The sequence below is a fragment of the Hetaerina americana genome, unplaced genomic scaffold, assembly GCF_022747635.1.
Source record: "Hetaerina americana unplaced genomic scaffold, ioHetAmer1.1.p SCAF_11, whole genome shotgun sequence".
Taxonomy (NCBI): Eukaryota; Metazoa; Arthropoda; class Insecta; order Odonata; family Calopterygidae; genus Hetaerina; species Hetaerina americana.
This window is the reverse complement of record NW_027286181.1, coordinates 37601345-37621477: the sequence shown is the minus strand read 5'-3', so window position 1 is coordinate 37621477 and position 20133 is coordinate 37601345. Positions and strand designations below refer to the sequence as shown.

At 34.2% G+C, this 20133-nt stretch overlaps 1 protein-coding gene across 2 annotated transcripts in view; it reads right to left on the bottom strand.

Moving 5' to 3' along the window:
• Nup358 (Nucleoporin 358kD) overlaps positions 1–17425 on the bottom strand; it is an 88283-nt gene extending 70858 nt beyond the window's left edge. For both annotated transcript variants that reach the window (XM_071599597.1, XM_071599598.1), the window contains exons 1-11: positions 17233–17425; positions 16792–17017; positions 12609–12973; positions 9821–9969; positions 9458–9596; positions 9077–9257; positions 6985–7082; positions 5698–5821; positions 5315–5533; positions 3225–3541; positions 2473–2633 (exon numbers count right to left, since the gene is read on the bottom strand). In XM_071599597.1, coding sequence (XP_071455698.1) covers positions 2473–2633; positions 3225–3541; positions 5315–5533; positions 5698–5821; positions 6985–7082; positions 9077–9257; positions 9458–9596; positions 9821–9969; positions 12609–12973; positions 16792–17017; positions 17233–17304 — 2051 coding nt within the window. In that variant the 5' untranslated portion in view covers positions 17305–17425. The remainder of the gene's footprint in view (positions 1–2472; positions 2634–3224; positions 3542–5314; positions 5534–5697; positions 5822–6984; positions 7083–9076; positions 9258–9457; positions 9597–9820; positions 9970–12608; positions 12974–16791; positions 17018–17232) is intronic.
• Positions 17426–20133: the final 2708 nt, after the last annotated feature.

Sequence of the window (20133 nt, the reverse complement as noted above, 5' to 3'; positions counted from 1 at the left end):
TTTTGGGACTGAAGAAGGAGCAGAAAATGCTGCATATTTCCATGAGTGAGAGACCGCCTTGGGTAAGTTTTATCATTTGGACTATCCATTGGTTGGTTAGTATCGATACTTATTTTCACCATGCAATGGTCTGTTATACCTAGGTCGCAAACAGTTGTGACTACTTTTTCATGGTTAAAGTTGGTCACAGCGTAATCAATTAGGGTGGCAGATGTGGGAGTGACTCTGGTAGGATTATTGTCAAAACATTCCATGCCATAAGTTTTGAACAGATTCAACAATTCTGATCTGTGAGGGGAGTCAACTAAGAGATTACAGTTGAGATCGCCGTTCAGCACGAGTATTCTGTTGCTTGCATATAAGGAGCAAATGAGTTGGTCCAGTTTTTTAATGAATGAATGAAAATCACCAGTTGGTGATCTATAGATGGAGATGAGCACAAGCAATCCCACTGGAGTTTCATGGAAACACACTGCACATTCAAAGGTTTTTTCTTCCTTCACAGGCACGTGAACTGAGTTAATAGTCCCCTTTATTCTGCTATGCACGAAAATGGCCACACCTCCATTTTTATACGTGGCCCGGCAGAATGACGACACTAGGGAGTAATTTGAGAGTGAAATAACCTTAAGTTCTTCGTATTTTAACCAATGCTCTGTAATACACAAAAAGTCTGGTTCACACTCGTTCATAGCCACTTCAAGCAGGTTTACTTTGTTCCTAAGGCACTGAATATTTACTTGCGCGATGAAAGTATAGTAGGGATAACAGGAGTAATAGATATGCATAATTGTAAGGGATTTACTCTAGTGCCTGATTTCAGGTTTTATTTTTTGTTAGGAGTTGCAAGTAATAGTCAAGTATTTCTGGGCAATTGTTTATGCTAGGTCCATCCAACACCTACCCTAATCAGTACAATACCTAAAATAATAATCTCACATTTAAATTTAAGCCCAAATATTTCAGCATTTTCCCATGTAGCAGAGACATTCATAAAAAGAGACGTTTCAGGCGTGATATGGTGGAATATCATGATTAATTAAAAATAGCAATTTTCCACATCATTTTTCAATATTTCGGAAACCCACGTATACAGACCAAGTGATACCCTCAGACTCCTGCCATCCCTTCACCCACAAACTAGCCAGCTTCAATTCCATGATCCACAGATTAATCAGTATCCCCTTGTCCAAATCCAACTTCGAACGAGAGCTCAATACGATCAAGCACATAGCCTTTAAGAACGGTTACCATGTCCGCATAATTGATAATATACTGAAGAAAAAACTTAAGAAACAGACCCTGAAATTAAACATCTCCCTTGCAGTCACTACAGTCTCTGAGCGCAAATGGTGCAAACTTCCATTCCATAACTCTGTGTCATATAAAATCGCGAACAGGTTTCCCAAAGACAAATTCCGCATTTCTTTTTATACCCCCAATACTCTATATAAAGCCCTATGCTCAAACAAAGATCCTATAGACTGCAACATTATTTAAAGACCTGATGATGATGTAGTAACATTGAAACCGGTCGCATTAAATTTTATTTTTGTGGAAAATTGCTATTTTTAATTAAAGAGACATTCATATTCAGATAATGGGTTAATAACAATAGCAACAAAATTTTTATGGGTCCCTTCATAAAAATCAATCTTACAGGTGACAGATGACCTCGACTGTTGAAGTTATTGCCTTTTTTTAGGCATCTAGATTAACATTAACCACGTAATTACACCTTTTTGATTTTTTTTGCTATCATTTAAGAAATACAAATTCCTGAACAAGTGATAATACAGGATAATATCATCATAGACCTAATGTTGGTGAAAAAACTCATTCCTAAAGGAAACTAATTATCTACCATGGTATTTTCATCCAAAGAATTAAGTATCTAATGAATTCTACAGAGAGAACCGATTACTACAGCTGATATTAAGTGCTGAAGTATGTAAACAGTTGTTTCATATCCAGACATTTGGTTGGCTCATATAAATGCACAAATGTTCCTTTAAAGTGCATGGATATATCAGACAAATCTTTATTTCCTTGTAGTATACAGACCACACAGAAAGCCGCTAGATTAGCCATCCATATCATTTTCAAATAAGGCATTTTCCTGTTTCAACAACTTACATTAAAATAACATTAATTCTTGAATATTCCAGTTTTTATTCTTCAATACCAGGGCATTCCCAGATTGTTTGTTAGGTTTTTCCCACTACTAATTTTTCCCCGGTTTACAAGGATTCAAGGCTAGCCACCCAGTAAACAATTATAATTATGCATTATCATGATAAGCATTTTGGTGGAATTTATGAATTGGTAAGTGGTAACTTACTTACCACTACTTCCACATGAATTAACTTGAGTCAAAATAAAAATCGAGTCAGTAAAACTACAACATTATTTCAAATAACATAATAAAATTAGGTAATAAGCAGATACTTCACTAACTATATTAATTCTTACCACTGGTAATCAAACATCCTGCTTTGAGGGAATTGAATTGCTTGGTTACGTGACAGCCTTTCAAGGAGAGGTAATGCAGCAGCCCAATATATGTTGGCCCTTTCTTCAAGTGCATGCACCTCATTGGATGATGCCGCAGGTGAGCTGGAAAGCATTTTGCCCTGAAAAATGCAAACCATAATATGTACTTGAGTGCAGATATGAACAACTGTAGCAAAACTAAACTAAAAGAATGATAGTAATTTTAGCTTGCTTGGAGCTTCAAAATATAGACATTTCCCAATACAACACATTTTTAAATTTCTAAATATCTGTACTGAATTCTCAAGAAATGAATAATCCAAAAACTTGATACATATGGGTACAATCTTCTTAAGTACAAGTACTTTTTCTATAAAATAAATCCTGGTGAAAATGCTAGATCCACAGAAAAACCACTATTTATTATGCCTAGCACTGCAAATGGGAAAAGACGCAACTTTCGAACCATGTTCTTCAGGCATATACTCGCATTTTTTATTCTTAAACAGGTTACACACGAACAAATAAAGAGGATTTCAGGATTTACTGCTATTTAAGATAATATTTTTTCAAGTGGATTCTTAGCATTTTTATACACATCAGCAAGCAACACAGGGATAAAACAGCCTCAGATTTCAACGGTTCCATCATACTTATTGAAGAGATGGCTGCATACAGTATTCTGCATGCCTAGCTGTTCAAACAAATTCATAAAAGTTTTCATTACCTACCCTCTTAGAAAATGTCCTTGCCAATTTCACAGCCAATTCAGGGCCCAAACCGTGATTCCCTTGGGCACGGATGACCTGTAACCCTCTCTGCAACACTGACCAATGTCCCCCAACATCTGTTACAGAGCTGCTCTTGTTATCTCCCTTGAAAAGGGGATAGCCAGTCAATAATTGATGTACAGTCAACCACCACCGAGTCTGATTAGGTGAGCAGAGTGGCTCAGTGAGAGCAACCGGTAAGCAAGTAGGAAGCTCCTGGCCAGCAGGCAAAGAGAGTTTGCTATCCCACTCTTCTTTAAGGGCTGCAGAGCAGTAAACTATATTGACAGACAAAAATACAAAAGTTAGATTACTGGCGATTCCAGCAATAGCAAACTAGCAGTAAAATTGCAGCACAAGTGCCATACCTCGGGGTTTGCCTACATACTATAAAGGTATTGGTTGAGTTTTTACCATTACTTTTCAAAATAAGGTTTTAATAGAAACAATCCTACTTCTTTGAATAAAAATTCTAAACATAATAATAGGAAGAGCAACAGTATGAAAGCATTTCTTTCATTGTGTAGCCTAACATTACCATCACTTAGGAATACACCGATTTTTTTTTACTTTTTCAGCATTGCTTAGGCTTGCTTAGGCTAGATAGGAATCAATAGCTAACAACTCCAATAATTGACAAGAATAAAAAACCTCTCCACAAAATAAGCTCTTAATATCCATTCCTAGAAGATTGAGTTTGAAATCTACAAAAAAGCAATTGCAAATCACTGAATGATTAAGCTTTGTGCATTTTCACAATATATATTTTTTGGTGAAATGGTGAATTCATCAGGTACCTTTGCACGTGAACAAAACAGCAGGCCTAAATAATTTTATAGTGAAAATATACAGTTTAATCATTAATGGATCACAAGTTGAGCCAGACATATTAAATTGAACATATGTTGTTTTTACTAACTTGAGTAGATATTATTGAACCATTGGTAACACAGGACAGGACCAAATAATGTGCATACAAACAAAAAATGGAACTGAATCAAAAAAACAATTCATCTTCCCACTCGATTTTATTTGGTACAACTAGTTTTGACGTGTCATCATCATCCTCGGGTACCCGAGGATGATGCTGATGTATCTTAACTAGCTGTACCGAATAAAACTGAGTGGAAAGATACATTATTTTTACTTCAGTGATGATGGATTTCCACAAAGTTAAGCCTGAAAACATCAAATATTTAAAAAATTGAAGATATCAAATATTTTAGAAAAGTGTACTAGCTTTCAATTGTGGCATCTGAAGTTAAAAACAATTGGAACTTAGAATTACCACACAAATTATTGGACATTACAATTATTAGTACTCCATTAACTACAATATTTTATCAAAATAGAGATTTTTCTGAACATGCAAGGAAGGAAATTATGAGGTCAAAATTATTAAGTAAATCAAGATGGATGCAGGCAAAACAAAAACGAAGTTCCTGCAGATGAATTCACTAATGAGCATCATAAAAGTAATATTAATACTACTGAACAAGAATAAAACCGAAATTTATGCGGAACATGTATTTCAAATATGCATAGAAACATGCAAAAATTATATGCAATTCATGAAATCACAGAAAAACATTATACAAACGGGTCCTCACCTCAGAACGGTACTGAGATTATATGTAAATGGAGGGTTCCCACTCTATAGACCTACATGAACACCAATTCTGACTGTAAAAATTAAGTGGCATCTAGACCTCATGATAGTTTTCTGTCATTTGGTGAGCTACCTGATTTACCTTTGATCCTGTACCTGTGATCTACCTTTACCTTTGATCCTGTACCTGTGATCTACCTTTTTCCATTCTTACAGCACAATTTTGATGTTTTCATGAAATTTTATTAGTTCAAAGGAGAATATGTTTTTTCACTAAAAATCTCCTTTTCACACCCTAAAAATGTCTTATTTTGAAAATATTCATCCATTTTTTTTAATTTCAAACCATAAAGGCACACTCCTTAAATAAAAAAGTGGTCTCTAAAACCTAGAGAAGTAGTCATAATTGAATTACACAAGCAGCAATTTGAAGGATGCTTACTTGTTGCATACAGAAAGGAATCTGCATCCAGCTGACTCACTGAATCAGGGGCACCAGTTCTCAAACTACTACTGTTAAGCGAGAGCCCATCAAATGCTAGACAACAAAACTCAGGAGGAATTTGAAATGGTCTTGCACTTCCTTCAACAGCACAATAGCCTGATTCAAGTCCAAGCCAAACTAGATGATGAAGACTGCCAGGGTTTTGTTTCTGCGCCACTAAAAAATAAAAGAAACTAACTGTAAAACCTCAGCACCATCTATGGCCATAAAATTAACTCTGAAGATCAAATATTACAACTAAAATAATGCTATCATGCTAAATATGCTATCATAAAAAACAGACTAACCAAAAACATTTACACTAAAAAGTGATTACATACTGTTATCATATGGCTGAAGATCCGACTTAGATGGCATTTCAAGCACAGGCTGAGCAAATTGCTGGAAGTTTAGGAAATGAGATGTGGCATCCATCTGCTTGTCATACTGTGTGCCTAATGCCCTCTGAAAATATAATAATCAAACATTTAGTTTCTAAAAAGATATTATACACCCTTGTTTCACACCATTCTTTATTTATTAATAAATTAATTTATATATTTTAAAATTTTGAAACTATAACATGCAAGAAAAGCTCAATTACTCGAAATTATCTCAAAACCTTGCATAACTGTCCCCTGCTAATCATATCATAATAATTATTAAATGTAGTCTATCTTTTAAGGTATCCTTGAGATGGACAGAGAGTAAACACAATTAAATTTCCAGCACTCAACAAGAGACAAACTTATCCTTTACTTCACTCTTCTTTATTTCCGAATATATTTTAACTCCCTTTACCTCATCCAACATCCTTACCTCTATCACTTTAATTGCTGAATGTACAACATTCTGAACATGCTAGCCCTCTCTCTATCTATTGATATCCTTTATATCATCGACAGTTTCCTACCATTATTGTGAAGGCAATTTATTTATGTATTAATTTGAGAACAAGCAGATAAGATATATGATGGAAGCCAGGCTTGTCCATCTTTATTTAGCTCTGCCCTAGAGTCACCTGTTCTCTGGCACTCAATCATAACTCTATTGCCTTTGCCAGGATTGCCTGAATGATTGACATTGAGAGGTAATGGATATTATACATGAGGACAGAATGACCATGGCCAAACTTATTCGGCTGAACTGTTAGCCAAAGATGCATTTATTAATCTTTCTAGTGGGTTCACAATTAGGAGGAAGTATTTCCAGCCCTTTACTTAGTTGCTTGGTGATAGGAAAGTCCAATTTTAGGCTTTTCATTGTAAATGCAAAATAAAACAGTTGTCAAGCATACTTTAGTCCTACAGAGTGGAGCTTAATTTTTTGCAAAATTAAGAGATGAGCTTCCCCATTATTATTTAAAGAATGGATAATGTGTTATACACAAGTAATTTTCACTCCGAATAAAGCAAAATATTATCCAAATTACTCTGATTACTACATTTAATCAAAGTGCAAAAAAGAACAATTCAGATGGGCATTTTGGGATTAGATATTAACAAAGCAACCTATCTTTGTTTTAAGCATGTAGTTAACATTGTGTATAGCCAATATTTAGCAAAGTAAACAAAAAATTGACTTTTCAGGAGGTAAATATTTCTATGAATATGAAATAGGGAACTCACCTGATATACACGTTCTCTCCAATTTCCAGTACAGAAATTACCAATTTGGTCAAGGAAATGAGAGCCTCTATCACGCTGTAATCCCATCAGAATATGACCTAGGGTGCAAAAAATATACACTTAAATTGGCATAGTGAACTAAAGAGTTATATCTTGACTAATCTGTATTGAACTCAAATCATGACTTCATTCACACACCCTTAGCAATACAACATTTCATTTTCCATTTAACCCAGTACCTTATAAAGATATTGATTTATCATTCACATACTTCAAATGTTTGTCAATACTGTTTATGAAGCGAACAACATTCAAATGCTCATTATTTACTTTCAACAATCATTTTCATAGAATATTTGCACAGGGTGACAATTTCACAGTTTGTAAACTACTCTTTTATATTTAATCACTTTGAGTAATATTTGCAGATCATCATTGGGTAATTTGAAGAACAGTCTGAATAAAAACTCCATATCCACAAGTGGTCATCTATCCCAGCTGTGACTAGTTCATATGTTATAGCTTATAGCAACATTCATTTTGTAACCATGCTATGACAAAGAAGAGAATATAATACTTTGCTAGCCTGATTAACGCCACAGTAGCACAAAAATAAAAGACATCCAATGTGATGAATTACCAAGAAATATTAGTAATACACATAGACTATATACAGACTGACTTCAAAACTAGCTAAAATTGGCTAACACAAATACTGGCAAATATGGAGGAACTGATTCACCCTTAGATCACAATTGACAATCATATAGCACATACCACAGTTTTCACTGAAAAAAATTTCATTTGGGCCAAATGGGGAATGCCATATGCCCATATACCTTGACATGGCAAAAACTAAAGTGGTCAAAACTGTTGCTAAATCTTCTTTGCAAAAACCAGCACTAAATCCATACTTTTAAAAACCATGAGTTAAGAAAAAATTATTTTCATGCTGGGAATCACTACTGATGGGAGGTTGATGGAGGGAGGATTTCATTCAACAATCATTTTAGCAAGAAAATGAAGAAAATTATGATGGGAAAGACTGGCCTATCCTAGGAGACAAGCTTAGACAGCTGCAATTACTGGATGGCTCAGTTAACAAACCATTTATGGGCATATTGAAGGGGAAAAAGTAAAATGTTGTACGAGTTGTTGCATGTTGTACGAAAGGTTATGCAGCCTTCTCCTGGATCTGTTGCCACATGGGTATCGGATGCTTAGAATACCAGAATATTTTATCATAAAATTCTGTATTTCATTTGCCATTAACAACTCAGAATATAATATTGTGTGGCTGACCCAGAATCAGATGAGTTCAGTTCTGAGGAAAATGAATATGAAACTCATGTCATAATATAAGTGACTTGGATAATGACATATTTTGAATAATTAACTGAAATTGTTATTTTCTCGTGAAGATACTTTGAACCAATTAAACATTAGAGATAATGCATTTTATTCCATTATGTGAAATAATATTTGTTCAACTATATCACTCTCCAAATCTGCAAAATATAATTAGTGCATTCAGACATCTGCATGGATAAAATTTCAAATATTAAGATTTATATTAAAACTTATAATTATTTGTATATTATTGTAACTATTCTCATGGAATTAGAACGTAACCATTTTCAATTACTGTTAAGCAATTGTTTTTTAAGATATAAATCCATATAAAGTTTCTGCGTTTGATTTATTTCCGTACATTACACTCACAAAATAAATAGCAGTGATTGAAGTTTTTCTTGTTTTCTGAAAATCTTGAAATTATATAGATAATCAAACCTAACTTCTGTCGTTGAATGCAAACTTTTAACATTAACTGAGGACCCATTAATGAGGGGGGGGGGTAGTGTTTCTTTCACAAGCCATTATTATCTTTGAAATTCTTCATCCCAGGTAAGCTTGACCAAATGCACAAAAAAAACTTCTCAAAAAATCTCTTTTGCTAGCATATATACCTTTTTTCTTGAGATTAAACCTTTCAGATATTGTTAATCAAGCTGCCTGACCTATGCATCACACAAAAAATATACACATACTATTGAAATGTTTATAGGAAGATAGAATGGAAACTACGGCACACCTGCTTGACTGACGCGGAAGGACGTCTCCACAGCCCACCTCGCAACTTCTGTTCTACGAGCCTCAGGAAGCCGCATCACCCAAGGTGGCTGGGGATCCGGAGGAGAGTTTCCTCCGAACCCAACTGCATGCATTAGGAGTGCTGCAGCAGCTTTTGAAACCTCCCTCCATGCCACTGTATCCTGTGAAACAAAATTAGAAAAAACAAATTGATGAATAATCAGGCGATTTTAATGATGCAAATATTAACATGCATTATTTTCAATTCACAGGAAACAAAAATTAGTGCCTAAGGGAGTATAAAGTAGAACTTAATCAAATGAACAAGATATTAAACTTGATATCCTGTCCATACCAGATGACAATGACATTTGTGGCATACCTTCTTGACTTTCCTGAAGAGTAGTGTTGCTAGGTGTAAAACTAGTTGGCCCCTCATATGCTTTAAAAATTCATGGAAAAATTCCCTTTCACTTGAAACCACATCCAGTAGTGATGCAGAATGCAATGCCTGATCAAAGCTGGTAAAATAAACATAAAAAGTCAGCATCAAATTGAACTCCAAATAATTACATAATATTCAGCATAAATTTGATAATTATATTATTTTAATTGAAAATGACAACTCCTGATAATCAATGCAGAAGCATGATAAATTTAATGCTCATGCGCATTCAACTGCTCAAATTAATGAGGTCACCCAAAAACCATGAGCAAGTATTTCTCTTTCATAAACACTGCTTACCTGCGAATGCATTTTGCGCAATCTGCATTACTCCTCGTAACTGGGCAATCAACAGTGGAATATTCTTCTAAGGACAGAGCACACAACCGCTCAAGCACATTAATTTTTCCAGCAACATAATCCCAATCAGATGTATTTTCTTTGTAAGCCTAAGGGAAAAAATTCTCTACATAACTATATATTACTTTACATTGCATTAATCTTAAGCACACATGCACATCAAAGAGAAGAAAAGGTGAAAATGGAAATATTAAAAGTATAGGCTAGAGACATGAATGTACATGAAAAAATTTTTCAGTAGAAATAGTGACAAAAATGATAGAATACCTTCTTGAAAACATTTTTTTTAATATTTACAGTTAAATGTAAACATTATACCTCTGGAATCAGAGGTGGTCATGAAGTTCTGCTAATTTTCCAAACTAATCATAGTTTTGCATCGAGGAACTCAGAAGTTGTAACTGCACTTTGGTAGAAAACCAGAGCACTACGAGCATATAAATATGGCTAGATTGGTCTAAGCCTCAATGACATTACATCTCAACATAACAGTATTTCACAGTACTAGACAATTTCCCAAAAGTATCATATTCCAAAGAAGGCCTGATGTGTTCAAAGCAGCAATTTCTCTGTGGACTTTATTATGACTAGAAATAATGGCACCATTACTTAATTAAAGGTAACATTGCATTAACAGGCCTATAACAAGCTTTTTGTTTTTCCTTTGCAATATAAAATGAAGTATCTATCCAAATCATCTCTTATTACGTTTAATTCCACATATAATTATATTTTATATAATTCAATTTCCTTTCATGGAGGAATGGTATTCATCCTACGCAGAAGAAAGAGTGCATGCTAATAATGAGATCACTGGAGACCACATTCAAAAAGGGTCCAATACACAAAAAAAACCCACAAAGAAAACTGTAAATAAATTTTCATGAAAGAAATGATAAACAGTGACCAGCATAAGAAAATGTAATTCTTTATCTGTGAAATGGTTCTATTTCCACAATAATAATTCGAATCTTTTAACTGTTAACGAGAAAAGGATGACACACAAGATGGCAATATATGTATTTGCATAAGTTTTAAATTTACTTAACAATTACAATACACACAGCTGTAACACTAAAATGAATCATAAACACATGTATTCAATTAAGGTAGCATAGTAATTACCCGTTTCAATTCCCAAACAGCACCATTTTCAGATTTTTCCAAAGAACAATACCATTCTTTACCTAATTTTTTTCTCCTGACCTTCCGGAAATTGAATTGAAAAAGTTTTTGTGGGTCTCATTCTGCAACAATTTAATGTGTTCCTGGCATCAACAAAGGTGTTAAATCTATAGTTTTAGCTTACACCACAGACTGCATGCATGATGGCCCAAGATAAATATGAACTTAAACAAAAGGAGTATTGCTTACACAATGAATCCACAAATGGCACAGCCAATTTCTTATTAAAATAACAAACTCAAGACTTCAATGAGCCCTTTCCTCATTCATTTCAGAATTCCTGAAGAAACTGAACTATTCCAGATTTTCCTGAATAAGTGGACACCGAGTAACTTAATAGGAATTTTATTCATATTTAAAGAGCAAACTGAAAATGTTCATATTGAAAATATTCAAGAAAAAATTGACAGAGCATATAAATTAATCCTCTACTAAATGACTAGTATTGACACACATTGATATTAAAATAAAGCATAGAAATAATGAATCACCATGCTAAATCTGTGAGGCCAAAGATCCATAAAGCAACAGAAAATTACAATTGTGATACAAAAATGAGTGCAGCAAAGGCACCACTAATGGAAAAAATTTTAACTTAAAACACATGAAAATATGAAACCCCATTTGATCTCAACAACGCAACTTTAAAAGGGCCTTGATAATATATCGAAGAGTTTTGATCCAGAGACATTTTAGGTTAAAAATTTAATTTTTCTTCAGGTAACAGCAATCAAAAGGTGAATGGGTTAATAGATAGTTTCTTCTTGAACATATTCACAGTGAACCAGTTTCATCACAATGCAGGGGCCAGGGTATCTATCTGATTCACAAATGCTTTAGAATTACCAACACAAACATCAGCAGAACCCCTTAAAGGCATGGGGCTGGATGATAGGACAGTGACTGTCAAAAGTATTGGAAGAATTCAGTAAACAGCAGATATCCTTTGATGACTTGGTATTTCATGTAATATTCATTGTTTTGGTCATGTTTTCAAAATAAAGAATCCTAGAATCTATTTAGCAGTCTCATTCACTAAATCTGTAACTATTGCCTGTTTCCAAATGTAATGTCACTCTTAGTTTTGCCAATGCTGCAAAATTATGAAACAGATTTCATACACTAAAAGACTTTCATCTGAATTTCACCAACTTAGACATCAATTTTTCCTTGATTTTAACCCAAAAACTGAATTCACGTAGAATTTTGGCACAAACTACTACATGGAAAACACATTACATAAAACGTGATAAGTTTCTTCTTTTTCCATAGACTGAACCAACTATGATAATTTTACGTAGTTCTTTCATAGAAACTGGGTCTACTTTTGAAAGCTGGAGCAGTTACAACGTGGCACTATGATTTTTTATCTATTATGATTGTAACAGCTTGAAAATGCATAAAATCCTTCAGTCAGCTTCAGTAATTTCTTCAGTTAAGCCATCAGTCAGTTAGGAAGTCATTTAGTATAAATAAGCAAACTTATTATCATTTTAGTATATTACGAAACCAAAAGCAAAGGGTTCTTAGTGATAGTGCTCACCTCAAAAACATCTGCTACACAATCATACCAGCGTAAATCATTGCTATGCAGTCGGCTGCTCTCTGTGACGACAGCATGATGGTAAGCGTCTTTGATACGGTTTTCACGCAAGTAAAGCTGAAGCAAACGCACTCTGATTGATACATCTGTCGGGCGGACTTCTAACTCTGCTTTCAGCAATGCTTCCAGGGCATCCACATCCTTAGGTAATGATGCATCATTTTTGTTGCGTTTTTCCATCATCACTCTCTCACGAAGACGAAATACAGTAGGGTGATTTGGAAAATGGGTCCTTGTACGATCCATCCAGTACTGAGCAACATCAGGATCTAAAGGCTCATCCATCTCAGCCAAGAGATCACATACTGAAATGAGATTTAGGAATATCACCAATTTCTTCAGGCAGAAATTTTTGCTAATGCTTGACTGTGTAGGCGAAACGATTAACTCTACAGATTCAAATAAACTAACAGGAATTCTGTGGTAATAGGTTTAACATTTGTGAACCAATTTTATAGTTTCATTAATTTCCAGGATTAAGTTAATGGAAGGAAAGAATCTGAGCATTGTGTTTTCATGTAGTACAGTAAAGTGCCAATGAATAGCATTATTACTGAAACTGAGTAATAATAAAAATTTGCTTAACTGTAAGCCATTATACAAACCCAAATGCACACATGGAAAGCTTACTAATTTCGTAATTTTCGCATAGCCACAGAACTTGGTACCTTGAATATGCAAATCTAACATTCAGGAAAAGAGGACTAACCTCTTTGTAAAATATTTAAGAGGTAAAATAACCTCCAAATTGGATCTTTGGTTTAGATAAACTATGAGGGAAAACAAAGCAGATTAACTTCATGAAGGAGAATGTAATCACAAATCCTTAAGTGAGAGTGGGAATCGAGCAAATGCAAACATTAAGAAAACTAGCTGAGATTGGACATGAATGGTGTCATAGAAATAAAATTGGCAGGAGAATATTACTTCAGAATTGATGAACACCAGAATGTAAACAGGAGAGAAACAGAATGTAGCAGTGCAATATTTCACAGCCCGCTCCAAAGTTATAGGAAAATATTAAGAAGGCTAATTAACAACCTTGAATGAAATCACATTGTGAATAAATTTAAAACCTGATAACAGACAGGATGACCTAATAAATGACAGTTGCACAGTTCATCCACCACAATAAAAAAAGTTACTAAATTAACAAATGAAATCGATAAATTTAAGGGATCAACAGTTAATCTCATACTAGCAGTAAGTTATTCAAAAATGTCCAGTTGTTTTCCGTAGGTTGGACTAAACCGTGACCGTTGGTAGTAATGACTACACAGATTTAACAGAGTAGAAAATGAATCATTTCATTTAGTTATTCTACAACAGTAAGATAAAACAGGCGTATCAAATAAGCCACCAAGGTATAATAAAAAGTACCCGGCTTAGATAAAAATGAATTTACTGTAAGAATCTTTAATGATCTCTCTCAAGCCTTTGACTGTGTAGACTACCCTTGGTTACAGGAAAAATTAGAATATTTTGAAATAAGGGACATATCAAATAGGTTTAAATGGTGAATTGAAAACAGAGAGAAGGTAGTGGAGGTCATAGGTACCTTCTCCAACAATATATGAAGCAGTTACTCATCCAATACGGTGTGCCACAGGGAACTATACTAGGTACCATACCGTTCTTAATTTATGTTAATGATTTAACAACCTATGAAAATAGTGATGAAATAACTCTTTATGCAGATGACACTGAGTAACAAGACTAACAAATGGTTGAAGTTTAATAATAATAATGCTAATGAATCCCCAGCACTCTTAGGAAACTGGTTCACATACAATGGGCTTACAATAAATTTTGAACAAACAAACTATATTGAAAACAATTTTTAAATACTTTGCCTTTCCACATAAAAACCTTTTATTTAGGACCTAGGTTTCGTTATGGTATAACATCATCAGGTCTAACCTGATGATGTTATACCATAACGAAACCTAGGTCGTAAATAAATGTTTTTTGCGTGGAAAGGCAAAGTATTTGAAATTTGTTTTCAATATGAAGAATTTCCACCAAGTGATGCCAAAAACTGTTTCATTTAAACAAACTATATACAATTTAAAAAACCTTTAAATGGATCTTTAAATCAAAGATTATATTCTGAAGAAAGTTAGCACTGCCAACTTTATTGGTTCAACAATTGATGTAAGCTTAAATGGGAATTAACTTATTAGGCTTTTATGCACTAAACTTTCCCGGATTTCCTAAGTAAAAAGATGCCCTAAGAAACCTAGAGAAGGTTTTAGATCAAGCAGTTTTAAAAACGGCCTACTTTGGTCATTTCCCCATCTCGAGTGTGTTAAGGAAATATCTTACAGGGCTCTGCCACAGGCCTTTAAGAATTCATCAAGCAAAAAACAGTTATTAGACATACAGCCAAAATTCTAAAGAGGGAATCAAGTAGATCTCATTTTATTAATCTTGAAATCTTACCCATTACATTTTTGTACATATATTTGGATTGAATGGGTTTATCTTTGAGGAAACATGAGTCTATTTAAAAAAAATAGTATCCCTTGTTATGTCACAAGACAAAGAAAGAAGGTGTATGTAATACAGCATTCCACTTCTTTATTCAAAAAGGGCCCCTTTAGGCTGGTATAATTTATAATCATTTACCAGCAGGCATAACAGATGTCAAATCATATCAGATGCTTAAGTCTAGGTAATTTTGTTTAATCAAGCGTTGCTTTTATGACCTAAATAAATACTTTTCATCAAAGTATAACAAATGGTAATTCTATTATTTTTAATGATTTTTTTAAATTTAAATTATACTATTTAATATTTTATATCTATAATTATATTATTTATTATTTTATTACAACTATTATTATTTTTTAATATGTTGTTTTACACTTTATACATTTTTTGGTTTTATATAACACAGCTTATATTTTACCACCGTAAATTAACGAGAAGACATAATAGCCCTTATAATGTACATGCTACACTTATTGGTTGTTCTATAAAAAAATAGTTTTTAATTTTTTACAATCAGATTTAGTAAATTTTAGGGTACTGAGAAATTTCAGATCACAAGGACACCGGTACCTTTCAATGGCTTTACTCAATATCCACAGCCAGTATAAAATAAAACCCTACCATCTACATTTCTAGTCCAAACGCGATGGGGAGTCTTTGTTTTAAGCGCATCAGGGCAGTGTTCTTAATTCATTAGAATTATGCTTAAAAGTAGGTCAGCGTTATTACGGCAGTTATGGTGCAATAAGGACCAGAATAAAACCAATCTGAGTATCAGGAAACTGTAACGATTGGGATAATATAATATTGGTTTTAATAAATGATCCCACCAAAATACCTAAACCCTACCCTCATTCGGTGTTAGAATCACTACTTAGGTGGCTGATGGTCACGATATTTTAAATTCTACCAGTATGGCAATGAACGCCTCCGGCAAGATGCTTGTTTTAATTACAATCACGCTCACAATTTCCAGCAGACATACCAGTCGATTTGTTTACAACTTGAATGAATATATTTTGAATTTGACTGCACAGCACTTTTCACAGCAACAACTATTCTATACTAGAAGTTCATTTAAAGATTTCCAAAGCACTTTTCCACCATTTCCAAAATAGTAAATGCGATTTCTGAAATCACAATGCCAACCTTCGTACGACTGCCACTAGAAACGCTAATAATGTAGTTGGCCACGATGCGTTTCTAAAACATATATGCTATTGGTAAAAGGCGTCGCCCAAAATGAATAAGTCAAAAATGGCCATTTAAATTAAATTAGCCAATAAAAATAGCTAAATCAATACAGTAATGTAAAAAATAAGTGTCTTCTTATAGGTACATTCTAAGCATTTATATGTAAACCTCCGAAACCGGAGTTTCAACACAACTGAAAAACAATGAAAAGTGTGGCTAGTTTGAAACCAATTAAATACGAGATTATAATCGGCGAGAGATGCCACAACAGGGACTTTTAACAGAGTCATCCACCAATATGCATTTCAATGCTACGATCTCGGAGTGTAAAAATCATTCGCCTCAAGTCGAATGATTTTTACACTCTGAAATTTCTCCATTGACCAACTGGTGAAATAGTAAACAAATAAAAAAACAGAAGACAATTACTACGTACCTTTAGGAAGAAGGTCGTGCTGATGATGATCCAATTCTAGAGAGCTTTTGAATTCTGTCAAAGCTTTACTCTTCTGCTTTAAACCTATTAAAATCTGGCCGTAAAGTCTATGAGCTTCTGCAGAACCCTCTCTTGATGACATATATCTTATGATGAAACGCCGGGCAGACTCGAAATCTCCAACTTGTTTATACAACTTTGACAAATGGTAACACCGCAGACTCCGCTGAATGACAATATTCATCAGAAAATAAATATATACACGTGCCGGTTGACTTAGTCAACAAGCAGAACCCACTGCGCATATTGCTAACATTACATATTCATTAAAAATAGCAACTTGGTATGAATTACTAACTAGCTAACCCCATCAATACAAAACTGGCAAGTCAAGTATCGTCATCTGGACTAGTACAGCTAAATCACTCCAAATATACATACCTCCGTTTCGTTCCGACATCTTTTAAATAACGTTTGCACGTGGAGATCCACTTGTTCCTTGGTTCTAAACATTGTCAATAATTAATTACAACTAAAACAATTTAAAATACCACAGTAGCACAATAATATTGCAAGAATCACGAAACCCCCCACAAAGATTTTCAATTCACAACATCCATTGAACGTGAATGCTCACAACTGCCGGGAGGCGGGGAATGATTATAAACTACACCCATTGGCTACCAGCCACTTCCGGCACGCCACTTCCGATGTCGTTGTTTTCACAAAGCAAAATTCAGAAATAATGTCACCACCAACTTGTAAAAATTGTATTTTTTAAATAATATTGAGAGATTAAAATAATCCTTGCGTCTTTAAAAAACACATGCCATAGTTAAAGTTTTATCTAAAACTATATGTTGCGCTTTAATTATTAGCGCGGATTATGAAAATAGAAATTATAATTTCAGCTCAAGGTTTCTCAGTTCAGATGCCATTGAACCTCGATTAATGAACGAAGAATCGCTTTTCAGAGTTCGCGAAGAGTCGTTAAATTAAGCAATTTAATTTTGAATAAATTCATCTATAAATTTCATCACTATTATGTGTAACAGTGCCCTTATAAGATAACAAAGGTAACTTACTGAGTCTGAAGAGATTCATGTAAAGTTGTAGGAATGTGTATTAGAGCTGATTGGTAAAGAGATCAGTCCAGCAGTTTAACAATAGAATGGGGAGGTGACAAATATCAGGTTACATTGAGTGCAGGAGTAATTTATGGCAAGATAGATTAACTGTCAAGAACTCAATCTATATGGACACAATTATTGCAACCAACGAAACCTGATATTTTCTGCAGACTCAAGAGGAGGGTTTTCCACAAAAAAAAGAAAATATATATAATATTTTAATTGGCTTATACGATTTTGATACTGATTAAATAAGAAATTATTTTAGGCACATCTAAAGTTTGGTAGTACATAAAAAAAATTGGCCACTTTTGAATATAATTCAAACATTTAAGGATTATCACCCATAACACAGACTTCAACATCCAATTATCTTTCAGAAATTCCTTTATCCACAAGCCCTGCCATCCTCGTACTTCTCTCAACATTCATTCTTTCCCTACTGTACCGAGAACTTCATTTGTTTTTCCTTTCTGTCCCTTTTTTCGAATGTTCTCCACACACACACATATCTCAAATGCCTCCAATTCGACTTATCATCCAGCCTCAAGGACCAAGTTTCTGAATAATACAAATTTATACTTCATATTGAAAATTTCACAAGTCTTTTCTTTGCATCATTGCTTAATATTCCTAAATCATCTTCTGCCTCTAATAAATTCAGCAGTTGGTTCACCTCAAAAACTCTTATTTTCAATGCCCTCATTACCCTTCCTAGCCTTATTCAAAACCTCCCCGAAATTTGTCTTGCTATTTCTCATTAATTTTTTCCTAATCTAGTTACATTTTTTATGATAGATTCCAAACCTTGCTATGCTGATTCTGCCATGCACTAAATAATGATTGCAACCATTTGGTTGAATAATGCTTGAAAATTCGCAGGTCTGATTTGAAGAGTTCATCTACTTTCACTACAGCCTATACTTCCCTAACCGTACACGCTGCATACATATTTAAAAGAACATTGGATAATGGGAGCCCCTGTCTTACTTCCCTGCATAGAAGAGCACATCCCAACTCTTCATTGACTATCCTCACCTATGCAGGCTGAGAGTTGATTAACATCTGAATGAATTGTCGCTCGCTCCAGGCTGCACCTCTCTTCTTCAAAATGTCCATTAATACTGTCTTCTCCAACTTCACAAAGCATACTAATGCATCCTGATTATAGTCTATGTTCCATTCTGATAGTAACCTCATTATTGCTGAGACATCACCTCCACCCATCCTCTTTCTGACTCCAAACTGATCTTCTCCAAGTGCTAATTTTTGCCCCTCTCCATCCTTTCATTGGTGATCCTAATTAACAATAACTATGCCTCGAACAAAATCAAACCTATAGATCTCACCTACTGCTGCTCGACCATTTTTTGGTATGTGTACTTACATTGATCAAACAAAGTCTCCAGGCTAAATTCATCACTCATAAATTCTATGAATGAACCAATAAATACTCTTCAGTCTCCTTTTCCTAAATTCTTGAGTACTTCTGCAGTAATGTTATATATTTGGACAACCTTCTTTGGTACTTTCTCTCTCTTGCTCTCAAGTATTCCTGATTCTATCCTATCCTCAATATCATATTCTATATCCAATGTCACTCTATTATCTTTACCATGACATTTTTATATATATCTTCCAAGATATCAGAATCTCTTCTGCTTTGATTCTTATTTTCTCCATTGCATCTCTATTAGTGTACACAAATTTTCCTTTCTTCAATCCTGACATTTCCTTCAACTTCCTGCATAGCACACCCATTTCATTTTGTATTTGTGAACTCATTTTGCCCACTTACTGCTGTTTCCACCATGCTCCTTTTGTCCCATTTTATTGTTTTAATCTCGTTACTTTCATTGTCCTAATTCTGAGGATAATCTCCACTTGAGTTAGTTCACCACTTCCTTTAATCTTTGTTTCAGATATTCCATCTTTCTTCAACTGTGCCATACCCTTATCCTCTCATAATTTTATAAAATGGCCCCTGGTACTCCTTCCTTCTAGCCCCGGTTAAGTCTTCTACATTCCATTTTCTTAAACTTCTTTCCTTCCTCATTCTATTAAATTTAACATTACAATTCAGGAGCACTAAATTGAGATCCAAATCTGCATCTGCTACCAGGAAATCGAGTTGATTTTACTATTCCTAATTTCACACTTAACTATAATATAGTGTAACTGAATGCAAATGTAACTGCTTTGAGGCCACATG